The sequence below is a fragment of the Empidonax traillii genome, unplaced genomic scaffold (assembly GCF_003031625.1).
Source record: "Empidonax traillii isolate 1590-97213 ecotype Southwest subspecies unplaced genomic scaffold, ASM303162v1 scaffold609:size479882, whole genome shotgun sequence".
Lineage (NCBI taxonomy): Eukaryota > Metazoa > Chordata > Aves > Passeriformes > Tyrannidae > Empidonax > Empidonax traillii.
Window position 1 is genome coordinate 71,042 of NW_020955802.1, and position 15,934 is coordinate 86,975.

At 42.2% G+C, this 15,934-nt stretch overlaps 1 protein-coding gene across 2 annotated transcripts in view; it reads right to left on the reverse strand.

The window, feature by feature from the left end:
- The window catches only part of ADGRF5 (adhesion G protein-coupled receptor F5), a 45,931-nt gene that overhangs the window by 15,498 nt on the left and 14,499 nt on the right, over positions 1-15,934 (reverse strand). The window contains exons 2-11 of one of the 2 annotated variants that reach the window (XM_027898630.1): positions 10,108-10,240; positions 9,813-9,913; positions 8,648-8,775; positions 6,420-6,480; positions 5,486-5,650; positions 4,034-4,213; positions 2,410-2,537; positions 1,883-1,941; positions 1,070-1,212; positions 42-248 (exon numbers count right to left, since the gene is read on the reverse strand). In XM_027898630.1, coding sequence (XP_027754431.1) covers positions 42-248; positions 1,070-1,212; positions 1,883-1,941; positions 2,410-2,537; positions 4,034-4,213; positions 5,486-5,650; positions 6,420-6,480; positions 8,648-8,775; positions 9,813-9,876 — 1,135 coding nt within the window. In that variant the 5' untranslated portion in view covers positions 9,877-9,913; positions 10,108-10,240. The remainder of the gene's footprint in view (positions 1-41; positions 249-1,069; positions 1,213-1,882; positions 1,942-2,409; positions 2,538-4,033; positions 4,214-5,485; positions 5,651-6,419; positions 6,481-8,647; positions 8,776-9,812; positions 9,914-10,107; positions 10,241-15,934) is intronic. The other variant, XM_027898631.1, reaches the window with a different exon arrangement.

Consider the following 15,934-nt stretch of genomic DNA (forward strand, 5'->3'; position numbering starts at 1 on the left):
CTAGAGGTTACAGCTGCTGTTTTAATGATATAAAATCATACCAGAATCCTCCATCGTAACATTGGTGATTTTAAGAATCGACCTTCTGGTTCCTACGATTGTCTCTATCGAATGCCGGAAGCTGGTTGAGATGATCTGATCAAAGTGATACCAGGTCGCACTGTGAAACGTTGAATTTATCTCACAAGTCAGTGTTACTGTATCCCCTTCAAAAATGTTCAAAGGTTCCGCTTTGAAGTTTACACGATCTGGGGAAACAGAGAGAAACATTCTGCATTACTGTAATTTCATCTCAAGACTATGTGGTGTCTTTTATCTTAGGGGGTTCCCAGGTGCTTCACAACTAATACGCACCCAGCAACAGTTGCAGGGTACTACCTCTGATACAAGCCTTGAGATTTTCCCTCTATATATTCTTTTACTGTCTTTTTCAGCTAAAGATCCCAGCAGGTTTCATGCAGAGAGCTAGAAATATCACCGCCACTGCTTTCTAAGTAGATAAACCAAGAGGAGAAGCAACCAGGTTGAAGTAATCCTCTCAGACAGACATTCCAGCACTCTGAGACTACAGCACCTCTGGAACACTTGATAAGGCAACTGAATTGTAACACACTGTCCAGCAGCAGCATGGAAAATGTGCCAAGGAAGCCAAGGGCAATGTGTTCTCATGCAAACTGCAAGAGGTTTTGATTTTGCTCTAGGGAAGTGCTGGCAGCCTGACATGCTAAGAGCTGTCTCAGTTCTTCAGGTGAGCTTAGGGGTGTTCAGTCTCTCTCCCTTTCAGAGACACGGCATCAGGGATCATCGAATAGTTCAGGCTGGAAAAGACTTCTATGATCAAGTCCAGTGGAATAACTGGAAGGCTTTGGTTTTTCATGGAAGGTACTGCATGCGTGGTCCTCTCATGAAAGTCCTAAGTTTTGATGACAAAGGGTAAAGAGAAACAGCCAGAGAAATAAATAGTTTTGAAGGCTGTGTACCAAATAATCAACAGTATAAGGAAGCTTGATTAAGGCTAAAAATACTAAAGTAGAAGTTGAAGGAAAGTACCGAGAGAGCTTTAACTTACAAGGCACTTCTGTTGTGAAGGTAGATGGTTTGGGCTGGTAGAATGGTTCTAGAACTTGTAGTACAGCTTTGTTGGATTTATCAATCTGATTGGCGCTTGCTGGTCCTGCTTTTACTTCATATTTCACAAAAACACTTCCAGGACTAAACAGATATAAGAATGAGAAAAGCATCAGAATCAAATATCCTTGTCTATTACTGGTTTTCTATTTGTGGTGACCCATCTTGTATGGCTGAGAAGGCTTCACTGGGCTCACCTGTGAAGGCTCCTGTTGGGACTCAAGACTTGCTCTGATATACAAGAAGGTTGTGCTACAGCTTTTTCCTAAGAACAAACACCCTTATGTGATGTCTTTCTCGTCTGGTGTATATTTCTAGTAAACTTCCCTTAGAAAACCTAAAATGCAGCTGCATTTAAATATCTGTGGACACAAGTAATATCTCTTTTATCCAGTGTTGCATCCAGAGTCAATGTACTAATTCATCTTCCTCATGACCTAGGAAATGATGTGAGGATTACTCGCATCCTTTTCCCCTTTTGGGTGGAACTCAGTTTTTCCCATAAAAGGCTTTGAACCAGATGGAGAATGATTATGTTTCTTGGACTTCTGCAAAGTGACGAATTTTACCCTATTTCCATGCTCATAGCAGGGCTTTCCTTTTCAACATTTATACTCTTATTCAGTCTGTGTATAGTGGGAATGGGTTCCAGCCAGAGTGAATGTAGCCTTTGCTAACTTGTGTCTCCTTGAGACAGAAAGATTTCTGGACAGAAAGGTTATGTCTTCAGGAAAAAATGAAACCATTTACTTACCTGAAACCAGTTACTGTTGCCGATACAAAGCCTGGTAAACACCTGTAGCTTGCATTAAACTGTAAACAAAGACATATGACACGAGGTAAGTGCTCTGTGTATTACTCCAATGTGCTTAAAATAGGAAACCTTCCATACAAGACTGATGTGAGTATGGGCACGTAGCACATCTCATAGAATGGGCCTGGTGCTCTCACCACTGTCATGGGGTAAATATCTGTTGATGGATTCAATCCATGTGTGTTCCCATGGATTTAAGCTAGGACAAATATTGTGGGTTTTTTTTTTTTCATGCTTTAGATAGAAAAGATCCCTGAATACTTCCTGGTTGGCCAGTGCATTAAAACCAATGGGAATACTGTTATTCCTTTCAATGCAGTCAGTTTTGGCCCACCTTGTATCTCCCACTGGTGCGCACTTCCCACCTCCCCACACAGACAGTGACCCTATATCCCAGACACTTAGGGTAAACGCCGTATTTCTTAGAGGGCTCTCTACCTTCAGAGATGAAAAACTAAAGTCCTTACCGCTTTTTCAAGGTCAGCTTTGTATTTCTGGTATAATACAGAGGAAGAATCCCTGAGATCATCCAGAAAGTCTATGTCAAGTCTGACTGACATATACATTACAATGGGCTCTCCCATACCACATGAGTCTGTAAGGAAAGACAGTGAAATAAAGGTAAAATAATAAAAGCAATGCTTACAAAGTGATTTCTTAGCCTTTTCTTCTAACTTAATAATCTTAGGATCATATAATGATTTGGGTTGGAAGGGACCTTCCAAGATCATCAAGTCCAACTCACCAGCCTGGCCTTGAACACTTCAAGGGATGGGGCATCCACAACTTTTCTGGGCAACCTGCTCCAGTGTCTCATCACACCGATCTTAAAAATTTTCCTTTTAAATTTAATCTAAATCTACCCCCTTTCAGTTTAAAATAATGACAACTTGCCAAGATTCATCTGTATAATAAGAAAGTTGTGATTCTTCTAATTTTCTATTTCTAATTTAGGTGCTTGCCATCTGCTAGATACCTAGACTCCCTTTCCAGTTGATGCAAAGCTGTAGACATCTTTAGAAGATGAAACATCCAGAAGGTGATAGCTTTCCTGCAATGGTTGAATTCCTACATTGCTCTAGATATGATGATGTTATATGGATGAATAACTTTGATCAGAGACTTAACTTTCACATAATGTAAGGTACACAGGATGAATCTCCACCTATGTTTCCCTGCAATGAATGGAAAAATCCCCAGTGCTTTGGGAGGGTAATATTCTAGGTGGGGACTCATCAGTGAGCACAAAATTATATAAAATGCTTAGAGAGATACTGGAATTTTCTATGCTGGGTTCATTTAAGGACACGTCCATACCACGTGTGAAGGAGCTCTGGATCCAGGGGCCTGGACTTCTAAGGGGTATGCAACCTCTACATGAAACAGGTATTACCTCTAGTCCTGGAAATACTGTGGCAATATGGATATGGGACTGCCTGGTGATAAAAGCATTCCCTCTAAGCAGAGTTGATTAGAATGGGCATGCTGACAGTACTGGACTGCTTCCACATCTAGTGCTGCCTCTGGGTATCTCTGCATGCTGCTCCATCACAAATAAGAAGCCAAGCCTCATGGGTGTTTGTCTTGGATAGCTGGGACAACAATTAGTGCTCCACCCCAGTGTTGTCAGGCCTAAGTGTCCATCCTTTTGTCACCAGTCATCAGTCAGGTTCCTAGAAACTCCTGGGCACTTTGTCATGGGAGTCATGAAATAAAACCAAAGACGTGCTGGGCTTTTTAGTTCCTTCTCTTCTCTTGAGGACTATGGCACACTTTGGTCACATGTGTGAAAATCTGATGAGATGAAACTTTCTTTGCTCAGCAAAAGCAGAGAGTCACAAAGAGGCATGTGAGTGACTCCAGGAGCTGGGGCTCCAAATGGCACTAAATATCTGCAAGTAATTTGGGTCAAGGTGGGCCCCTATCACAAGAAGAGCTCTAGACCATCTCTACAGAATTTCCACATTCACAGACAATGTGGTAGTCAGCTGAGTCCTGACATGCTGTTTTTTCCCACCTTTTGGCACTATTCTGACTTCTAACCAGTATATGAGTTGCACAGTGATGGAGTTCAGCTCTGTGTCCCCTTACCTTCAGTCTGGGGCTCACAGTAAGGTCCGTAGAAAGGCATTTTCTGCATGTAGCCACAGGGCAGGGCAGGTTCCAGGCTGAGAGAAGGGCAGGGTATTATGTCACTGCACACCCGGCTCGGCCAGGCATATCCCTTTTCACAGGAACAACAGCTGCTCTTCTCACCACTGGGGAGACAGACTGTCAGACAGACAGACAGACAGAGAAATACCATGAGAACGGTGATAAGTATTTACTTTCCTGTATCTTCATGATGATGGTCCCAATTAAATGTTGCCCTTCCTGGGAGTTCACTTGAATGATGCAAACAGGATGACCAGAAGACTTGCAAATCTTACTCTACTAGTTGCAAATCACTAAACAGAAATGGGAACCACACTGATACAGTGATAAGCCTGATCAATTATTTTTAAGTAACTGAATGGAAATGTGAAGCCTGATCCTAAAAATTTGCCTGGCATACTGGCCAGGGCCCTGTGATACTTTTCAGATTGGATATTTCTGTGTTACTTGGGGGAAAAGCAAATATATCAGCTTTTAAAGATTGTAAGAGCAAGGTCATTCAGAGTCCAGGCTGTTGTGTTGTTCTGACTATGTCCTGACAGATGCTTTGTGACAGCAGGTAACATTATCACAAAGTGCTTTAAAGCACTCAAAAAAAGAAACCAACCAACAAAAAAATCCCAACTTGACTGCAACTTTTTCTGCTCCTAATATGTCATTTGCAAAGTAGGATATTAACAAAATTATTTTTACACACTGCATGTGACCTAGAAGGCCTTTAAAAGATCCATTTGCATGCTGTTTTGGGAACTGCTAAACACTTCCTTTCACTGCTTTATGGGCCAGTGATAAGGAGGTACCCAATCCCCTCTACTGTTGTAAATGCTTGGTGTGTTTGCACTAGTTACTCAGATACGATGTTGCACAACCCCAGTTTATGTAATGAGACCTGCCTGATATCATGCCCTATAAGAATAAGTTAAGTGAGTTATACAGGAAAAGACTGCCTCTCATGCAGCCTGTCTCTGTCAGGGTCAGGGTACAGCCTCTTACAGCGATTTACGTCCCAAATACAGGAGGAGGGAAGTAAACAGTCTGATAACCGCTGTCCCAGCTTCCTGAAACTTGAAAGTAACTCAGACTGCTTGTTAGCCAAACTGGAGCAGGATCCTTTGGCTCAGGCTTCCTCCGGCTTTGTCCCTTCCTTAGGAAAAGAAAAGCACTCAGAGCTACTCCTAATGCCAACATTATCTAAAGAGCAGTGGTAAGACACAGATAACAAAACGTTGTTGCGGGTTAGAGCTTCACTCTAGCTGGGTCTTTCAGCAGGCAGCAGAGATGGTTCAGTTTTGCCGATTTTCTAAGTGGGCCGGGTGGTAGAATTGGGAGGCATGAAATACTGACAAAATAACACATCATCCAGAATATTAAAATCAATAACCAACCCACCTGTTGTAATGTGGATGCTTGAAACTGTCGTTTGTATATTTGAAATGTTTGTTGGAAGTGTAAGATTTTTAAAATACTCTTTAATTGGCTGCAGGTAAGATGAATCTGTAAGGCTTACTTCAATGTCAACTGTGTACTCTGGAAGGGGAACGTCAAAAATGTATTCTGAAAGAGAAATAGAATGACACTGCAATATTACTGCTGTATTTAAAGGTAAATCACAAACTGATTTGGCATTTGGGCTCTTTGTTGCTATTTAATGGTAACTTTGGTGGCATTCTGCTTGGGAAATCTTCTTGCTTCCCCCTCAGAAGACACTCTGCCCCTGTTTTATCTGCTGCTTGTTTGAGAAAAGCCAGGTTTCTTTGGTCTCAGAGCAATAGGAAAAGGATATAAGTGGCATAATATATACAGAGAAAAACTGTCTCATCCCTTCTCTCCTTTGAGTCAATAAGTGGATGGGCTGTCAGCCACAGACTGAGGCGATACAGGATTATCCTGTGGCCCCTGTCCTACTAAGAAGATTGGGGAGGGTGTTTTCTACACTGGTATTTCAACTAGCATAGAAGCTGTGCTGATGTATGTCATCATAGGGATGCCATCCAGAGGGACCTGGAGAGTTCTGCTTTCCTGGAGATGACTGAAAACCGGCCCGAAAATGGGAAGTAGCAAATGAATCCTTCTTTTGCTTTACTGAGCAAACTGTCATTATTTCAACCCATGGTTTTTCTCACTTTATCCTTCTGATTCTGCTCCACATCCCATTGAGGGAGAGTGAGTGAGTGGCACTGTGGTGCTTTGTTGGGGTTAGAGCACAATAACACCTCCCCCTTGATGTTCCCAGTTCAGTCCATCAGTAGATGCTGTCCCTAACAGTGATTTCACCCTCAGTTTACAAGAAACCTGCTCTGTTACCACACATTTGTGCACGTACCATTTCGCTTCTGCCTTTGCATATCTGGGTGGAAGCTTTCCTCTCCTAGAGTGCTGTCAATCTGTGGGAAAAAAAGAAAGTGAAGCTCTGTGAGAAGAACAGAGTAAAGCCTTAGCTGCCATTGTTGGCAAAAGAAATTAGGGAAGAAAACACTGACATAAGTAATTTTTTCCCATCAACCCTGGTCCCAATCCTCCAACCTCCCACCCCATCTCCCTCTTTAAACAAAATATTTCTATTTTCCTAGCAGAGGAGTGTTAAACACCAGCTGAGGGGTGTACTGAGACTGCAGATGCCTCTTTGCATATCTCTGCAAGGGAACTGCCCCAGCTTAAAAGGATTTCTGTGTCTGAGCTGCAATCCCTGCTATGGGACGGATATGTGCCCCTAATCCTGGGCCAGCCTTATGGGGGTGGTCCCACTGCTTGGGAAACCCAGCCACTTGGCCTTTGCATCCAGAAACCAGACTCTCATCACCCTTTTCTTTCCTCTTTGCTCTAAGCTTCCACCTCTGCAGCAGCAAAGCCACCCTGAGTAGGAAAAGAAAGGGGATTGAAAAGTCTTGGCTCCAGCTCAGTTGCCAGGTCAGCTACTTTGGGGCCATCAGTAACACACAGTTGACCAGAGCAGTGGTGGCACAGTTTCAATATGACTGGTTTATGCAGGCTGCAGCCAAGTCAGATGCAGACCATCTTATCTTTTTATTATCATGCCCTAAAAATACACTGGCACCACCGTTAGCAAGAAAGGCTAAAGAACAAGCACAGACACAGGCAGGAAATTTGCAGCTTTGCCAGTTTCTTGATTCCTACTGAAACCTTTATTTACAGAAAGGGTGAATAGCTTGGCAACTCTTAAGTCATCTCTTTACATAAAGGAACCATCTGGTGTGTGATTAGAGCTGGGCTTTGCGTCGCAGCTGTGCCAGAGTGAAAATCCCAAGGCGCTCTGGCAGCTCTTGCACTGCTGGGGTATGACCTTCGTGTTAGAGGTTGGCTGCAAGAATTACAGAAATCCCACTGCAATCCATGTCTTGCTCCAGGTTTGGACTCAGTGGTTTCCTTTTTCAATTATTCTCCCAAACAACTGAAGGGTATTGCTAAGTTCCTAAATACTTCACATATTTCACACCATTAAATAATGACTCATTTGCAGGGTGTACCATGGATCAATGCTGCTAAAAAAAAAAAAAAAAAAGGTGTTGCTTTTTTTCATGAAAACTCTGAGTGCTGAGATGGAGACAGCTTGAAAAAAGCAGACTAAGCAAGATACTTGGTCACTATTAGACACTTGCTGAAGTGCAGGTGAGGCTGCTGGAACTAGACATATCCTGGTTTGCCAAGGCAGGGGACAGTGGAAGAACAGGAGTTTCTGTCTTCCTCTTCATGTTTCCATTTTTCAACCTGCTCAGTGAAGGAGGTTCTCCCAATTCTCTCACAATGGAGAAGACAAGAAAAGAAGTATTTTCTGGTCAAACAATAATAGTGATGACCAAGAGTTGGTACATTTGTGGGATAGTTTTATTTACCAGACTATATTAACTATATTAACTTCCACTAACTTGGCTTCTCTGTTCCTCTTTCTGTTAGGGACTATTTGTGCAGAAACTGTCTGTTAACAAACCCATATACAGGATGAAGCACAAAACGGCTTTCCATAATTCACACTACAGATGAAGCAAAAGAGGTATGTGAGGATTATCAAGAAAGTGGGAAACTGAAGTGAAATCTAAGAGCAACATCTGAACACAAATCACTCAGGAGTGGCATTTTGGTCTTGTGGACTTATCTTATTGTCAAGACAGTGGTGAGATTCCTGTCACCCACCTATAATACCTTCGTGCCTGAGCTAGTTTTGTTGACATGTCACTTCTAGGCAAGATATATTTGGATCTTCTGTCATAGGATGGGTGAATTCCATCCAGAGGCAATGCCCACGTAACTGTTACCTAGGCTTAGCTCCAGGGACAGCAACTGAAATCCCCTGCAGACTAAAACAGGTGAGAAACCAGAAGTGTTTTTTTCAGTGCCTTCTGGAGAGGCTTTAAGACTGGGGAGCAAGAGCCCAGTTCCTGGATTTCTCCCTCTCTTTTACACACTCTGGGTTCAGTTTCTCTACCTGATCTTATCCTGACTTCCTCCAAGGTTTTGTGGATGTGAAGGAGAGCATCAGGGTGCTACAAACAGAGACCAAATGAGAACTAAATGGGACTGGGAAAGAATACTCACTACATATGGGAATGGTTTGAAGTTTGAGTCCTGTGATGTCTGGCAGGAGGCTGAGACCAGCAGAACCAGGCAGTGGAGACCTGCAGTGATTGGGGACGGCATTTTTTCCAGTGACTTTGCTGTGTGACCTGAAAAGACAATGAAACAAAATGGAATTTTCAGCTGACTCACACAGTAGGAAATACCAGCGTACTCTAGAGAAACAGTGTTTCGGATTCCTTCAGCACACTCTGCCTGTTCACTCCATCCAGGACAAGACATGGAACAAGGCCTATAATTATTCCTCTGCCAATGCTATCAGACTGTTTCCCTTATACCTCTTCTTTTTTCATATTGGATCTACCTATTAAAATAGGAGAAAGAAATCTCTTGGAGAAAGCAGAGTCCCAAGCAGGTTCCTAACAAGGACAAATGAGGTGCTGGAAATCCATCCACCATGAAGGAAGTTGACTTTGGACCTTCAAGTGTTCCTCACAGTGGTACTTGGGAAATGCACAGTCAGGACATGAGGGAACAACTAGAAATGTTGCTGTTAAGTGAGGGCCTGTTCCGTTGCAGCAGAGAGAGCTCTGCTTCCAGCTGTATCCCACTCAGGAGTGGTCTGTACCAACACCCTGGGCTCAGCTAGAGATTTCTGCATGTTTTTTATGCCTTGGATAACAATGGAAACAATGAAGAGTGGTATCTCCTGGGGAAAAAAATCCCTGTTATCTTGAGTTTTTAGTGTACATCTCCATTAATTGCACTGGAGTTAACAAATAAGTAACCCAGAACCCAAGAATACTGACAGACCAGAACATAATGTGGTGCTTGAAATCAAAACCCAGCTCTTCCAGCTCATTAATACCTAAGCTAATTTATTCACACAGTAGATTGGATGATGAAACAAAGGGAAAGGTAAAACAAACACAGACTTTCATAATAGATGCTGACACATTTATACAACCAAAGGGAATAGAAAATGGGAGGCAAAGAATACATAAAACCCACATATTTTGCTATGAATATGCACTTTCGGCTATTCCTAACAAAGCACTTCCCTACCTTGAGAATTAATGGTTAGTAGAGAGCTACAGAAAAAGGCAGAACTCAAGCAGATTGTGAAAACCGTTTTAAGAGAGGAAAACACTGAGAAAAGACTCCTAAGAATAGTACAGAACAGTACCTGAGAGGATAACAGCAGCCTGATTAAAGCCATGAGCTTTTGTAAAATCATGATCTTTTCGCATTGAAAAGGCTGTTCATCCAAACTCAGGCTTTGCAAGGCTGTGAATCACAAGGTGAAAGCAGAAAAATCAGCACCTCCTGAGATGATAATGAACATTGGCAGTGGCTGCCTACTGCCACTATTGAACACCAGAGCTGGTGCTCCCAAGCAAGCAGGGCACTTTGCTGTGACTTTCTAGCTCAGAAGAGACCATGACAGAAAACTGTAATATCAAAATGATCTGTGGTCTCACCTTGGGAATTGAAAGAGGACAGCAATGAGTTACAGTACTTGATGTCACCAGCGTGGGTATCCAGCAGGGATTTATCACCGAATGTGGTTCTTAGGGAGATCCATCTGGAGTGAGACTTCACCTGGATACTGACCTGGTTGAAACATAGGAAACAAAAGTAGGAATAAATTATTTTCTATTCCAATATAGAGATGTCATCATCAGAGCTCTGCAGGAATGTGGTGTAAGCCTCTGTATCTTACCCTCTGTTCTCAAGTGATGTGGAAAAGGCAGTAGTCAGCAATACAACACTGTGAAAAACTTTACATGATTGAGAAAGTCTGCCTATGAAGATCTGCACTGGGGCCACAGGATGCTGAGTGACTCAGTCATGAAGTTCATGAAAATTTAGCACTGGTAAGTGTAAGGCAGAAAGAAATGATCATGACATTATGTGTTCCGTGATGGGCTCTGAACTGACTATTGCCACTCAGAAATGGGGTCCGAAGAAATGTCAACTGAATTCTGAGATGTAATTGGAAAAGGAAAACTAACTTGAAGATATTTTAGGATAGCAACAGAGGGAAAGACCAAAACAAAAAAAACCAAACCCAAACAAAAGCAAAACAATCCAAACAAATTCAAACAAACAAACAAACAAACAAAACACCTCCATTGTTATGTAGACATTTGAGCTAACACAGCTACTCTTATACTCCTACACAGGTATAAGCAGAAAGCAGGACATCACAGTGATTCAGAACATCTTCCCACCCCACCCCAAAATCTATTTAAAAAAAAACTGTTACAGGGTGTTGGGGTTTTTTTTCAGTTTCCTGGGCATGTCTGTCAGTATACCCAGCATTCCACAAAAGACACTATTTTTCTATTTTGGAAACATCATCCACTTGTAACTCAAGACTTCCATAGATCTAGCTGATCAAAGTGGATCGAGAGGGAAACATTATAAGCTGCCCCTGAGACAGTGGCACGACTTAATAACTGAAGCACTAACAAAACAAAGGTTTCTGGTAGCTTTGTATATGCAGCTATGCTCACAGCATGTGGTAAAATAGTTTAATCTGTACAAAGAACTTGTATTACATAGGTGATGGGTTGATGAAACAGACAGTAGAAAGGGGAAAAGGTCATTAAACAAAATTTATGATGAGGTTAAACAACATCTGGTACAGTTTTGCATTTATCTTTTGCACTGTTCCCAAGCTTGTGTTCATATTCAAATGTTGTGGGTCACCTCTATTTTCAGACACATCCTTTGTATGACCACATAGCTGAAAGCAAATGCCTTGTTAACTGTATATGTAAGACACCATACAGAGGACAACTCATTTAAGAACTGTGCTGCTACTCAGGCTTTGATAGCTATTTAAAACTCCAAAACATCCCCAGCCGGGAATCTAGAAAGCCAGAAAATTAACAAACAAATTGCAAATGGGGAAAAGTATTAATGTTCTTTTCAAGTAATGTGGTTGTCCCCCTCATTCATTTAATTTCTTAATGAATGAAGCGCTGCTGTAAATTTTTCAGTGAGCAAATTCCCAAGTATATATCTGCCTTCAGTGGGTAAAGCAGTTGTGTGCACACATTCCTCATTTTTCATACAAACTGTCTCCTGAAAAGCAATAAGTAACTTCAATTTATAAAGCCTCAGAGAGCTTAAAAGGCCAAATTTACTACCAAGTCTCTTGTTCTCCAGAGCATTCAGGCTGGAAAATATTATTTAAAGTTAATTCTAAAATGCAGAGGATTCTTAGAACTAAATAGCAAAGTCTCACTTTAACCCAGGACACAGGTGAGCTACTTGACCTTCTTTTTACTTTTCCTCTAAGCTTCTCTTTTTCATGAATGTTGCAAAATAATTACACCTTCTCTTGCAAATCCACCCAGCACAATAGTTACCATCACATATGTTTCAGAAAATAAAGATAACACCCAGATATACAACATGATTTACCTTCTCAGGTCGTTCAAAGAGAAGATCTTCTAATTAGATCCATCTTAAACATCCTCTGCTTTCTACAATAGCCCAGGCTGCTCTCTCAAAGAGAAATTAAAACACAGGAACTTGTATAATGAGTTGAACAAGTTATTGCTGCCCGGAAAAGAAGTTGTCTCTAGAGCCTGCACTCAGATTTCAAGTGTGTGTCTGAGCAGATATGCCACTGCAGAAAACCCACAAGGCATTTTAAGAGAAGATATTTCCTGATACCATTCATCAGGTAGTACTCATTATTTCCCCCTGCACAGATCTGAGTCCTCCACTGTCTTATCTGCAGATTAGTGGACTAACTTGTTCCACTGCTGTTACTCACCTGCTTTGTTCTGACAAAAGAGGGTGCTGAGGACTGAAAGCAGCAAAATCATGTTTTGTAGCTATGAAAAAATGTTTGTGGGCTTTGACTTAAGTTATAGAGGAGGAAAACCCCCAAGATTTCCCTGCCTGAGCTCGCAGCATGCTTACTGTGGGCCAGGCCTGGAAAACTCTGGGGACACACGTTTATGCCCTTGGAGAAGCTCTGCAGAGATGCAGATCTATGGCTATGATGGCTACTGTGAAAGGTGGGGAAGAGCAGGAAATTCCAAGAAACCAAAGACAATTCTGATGTGTTATGTATGTTTCTACCCTGAACAAAATGTGGAGCCAAGAACCCACTGCACAAACAGGGGACATCTGTCCAAGTAACAATGGGGCCCTTCTCTGTACAGTGTTTGATCACAACCAGTTCATCAATGGAATTTGTTTCCACAGCAGTGACACATTGAGCTCGTGTAATGTCTGTGGAAAAGCCTGGGATTAAGCTCATGTTGTGGGGGATTATCTTTTAAGCAGTGATTAACCCATGAGATAGGTCTCATTGTCTGCAAACCTGGTCGCTTGCTGCTGCCTGCAATGTGGTGAGTCAGACCTCAGCCTTTTGCAGTAGTTTTAAGGTGATTAAATTGGCATGACTGATGCTCCCTACAGGAAACTAAAGCAGCAATAAAGTGTTGAGCTTGCTTTCACCTGAGTGAGTCTAATCAGCTCAGAGAAGGAAGGGCCCAATGAGTGTCAAGGCCAGAGAGAGGAGAGGAGCAGATAAGTGGTCCCAAGACGGGAAGGGGAAAGGAACAAAGGTTGGCAGACAGGGCAGGATGATAAGGGCAAGGAGGACCTCTTACTTTCTGCCCTAGCAAGCTGTTCAACATGAGTCTATAGTCTATCCCTACAGAAAAAGCTGCATTATTTTCACCCAGTGTTGCTCCCTTGGCTGACTGCTTGCAGGTTTAGATAAGCAGCAGGGCCAGTGCAGAGGCTGAGGTGAAGAGGAGGACAGGCTTGGCTTAGACTGAGTTAGCTGCAGTGGATCCACAGTGCCCACACTGACAGTGCTTGACTGGAAAACTGGTCTGAGTTAAACTCTCCTTTCCCCTCACCCCCTCCTCCTTTTTTGGTGTCTTCTTTTTGGTGTTGCTGTGGCTTTCAACAATTTTAACCAACAGGATGTTGGGGTGTGGGAATGGGAAAGAAGGTCAGGAAGGCTTTCTTAAAAGATGATTTCTGCTCAAGACCTTGTAACATCAAACTGCAGTCTAAAGGTATGAGAAATCTTGGTTTACTTTGCAGAAGAATGTGAAAATTACACAATGCCAGAGCTTTAGGTATGTAATCAACTTGGTATGCGAGCACAGGGGATGTCCTGATCATCCTGATGTTTTTTCCTGTACTCATTAATCCCGTACTGTCATGTCACCAGAAACTGTGAACTTCCTGGATTTTAAAGTTTTAAAGTTTCAGTCCCAGGACATTTTTTGTTTAAACATCTGAGACTGCACTTAACCTTCACAGGCTCAGGAAAACAAGCAAAAGGTGTGTTAGAGGACACCTCCTCTGGATGAGAAGCACTCAGTCAAAATGAGGCAGAGCTACGTGGATCCTAAAATTCACTGGAAATGTGCGGTTACAAAAGCATGTGTACACATTTCATCTGTCACGAACAAAGTAGACCAGTGTAATGTTCCCACACAGGTGCAAACCTTAGAGATGCTGTTCAAAGTGAAAGTTAACAAGGAAACAACTAGGAAATTAGGTTAACACACAGCTCTCTTGACTCACCTACCTTCACTCCAGTCCTGGCCATTAACACTTTAGTCTCATCTTTACAATCCAACCTCAGAAATTTGTGTAACCAAATCCAGTTGTGTATCTAAATGCATAAAAAGATGCCAGAAGCTCTCAGAAGCCGGAAGGAACACTGCAGGTTCTTACTCCATTTGCAATTCTTATTAGTTCTGAGTCTGAATTTTGCGTGTTCAGCCACTCAAAGATTGGTACCTAAATTCATGGTGATGATGTTCAAAATAAGGCAAATCTCATTCTTAGGGTTTTTTTTTGTTTGTTTGTTTGTGTGGGTTTTTTGTTTTTTTTTAATCAAATATTTTCATTTAGAACCTGGGAGATAACAGAAGTGCTCTACATGATGCTGTTGATGTTTTGGCTGGAGTGCTGTGTCCGGATGTTGCTGTGTTGGAGAGCATCCAAAGGAGAGCCTTGTGAAGGCTGACATGATCAGAGTATAATCTTGTGAACAGGTTGTTCGGTTTAGACGGGACAAGACTCAAAGATGGACACAACAACAGTCCGTCAGTTGGTAAAGGACTGGCATGTGTGTTCACAGTGACAGCTGGGTGAAGGATGAAGTGAAGTCACACAATCTGAAGCAAAGATAAATACGCTGGTGATTACAGAAAATGTGTAACTGTAACATTTAAAAGCCTTGAATTAGGCCACCCGGGGCATCTGCAAAGTTTCTTTCAATGGAGGTTTTTAAGAACAGGCAATAAAATTGCTTACATGGAAGAGAGTCTTTGATTCTACCTCCATGAGAGTTTGTGGCAATGGGGTGCAAGGTAGATGGTTTGTTGATCACTTTCAATTTCCTCTGATGGAGGTGGAGGTCAGTCTCTTCACCCAGGTAACAAGCAACAGGACAAGAGGAAAGATTTCAAGTTGCTTCAGGGGAAGTTTAAATTGAATATTGGGAAAAAATTCTTCACTGAGAGGGTTGTCAAGCATTGAAAGAGGCTGCTCAGGGAAGTAGTAGAATCACTCTGCCTGAAAATACTTAAAATACATGTAAACAAGGCACTTAAGGACATGTTTTAGTGGTGGACTTGGTAGTGTTGGGTTAATGGTTGATGATCTTAGGGGTCTTTTCCAATCTAATGTTTCTGTGATTCTATCTTAGACAAATTAGGGAATTCCTTTCTGGACCTCTGCAGTACAATACTCCCACTGGTTTAAGCACAGAGGAGGTAAACTGTACCTGTAGCCTTATCTAGGGTTTCCACAAAACAGTATTTCCAGAGAAGGGCTCTGGTTCACACCCTTTTCTATATCAACTCACATTTTCCATCCTTGTTCATGAAATATATACTTTTTCTTCTTGACCTCTGACTTTTCTATTTCTCTGTAAGCTTTCCTGTGAATTGGTGATGACCTTTTTACATATCCAAATAGCTTACATGGAAAATGAAAATAATTCAGCTCCAGCTATCTGCAGATCAGGCTCAAATCATACCATGACCAAGCAGGACTTCCTGCAAGGAGAAAACAGCTCTGCAGGACTCATGTTTGCAGGACACAGGAGCTGGAATAGGAACCACTCAGCCAGATGGTTGAGAGCACAGAAAACACTGCCTGGCTGAACTGACCAGATTATCACATCCTTCAGGCATTTCTAATGCTCTGAGAGCAGCCGACAGAACTTTCTTTGGGTGTTTTAACACATTCTGGACAGTGCCAGCCAGCCCTGGAACGTTGTCCCAGCGCCACCCCCCCCCCCCCCCC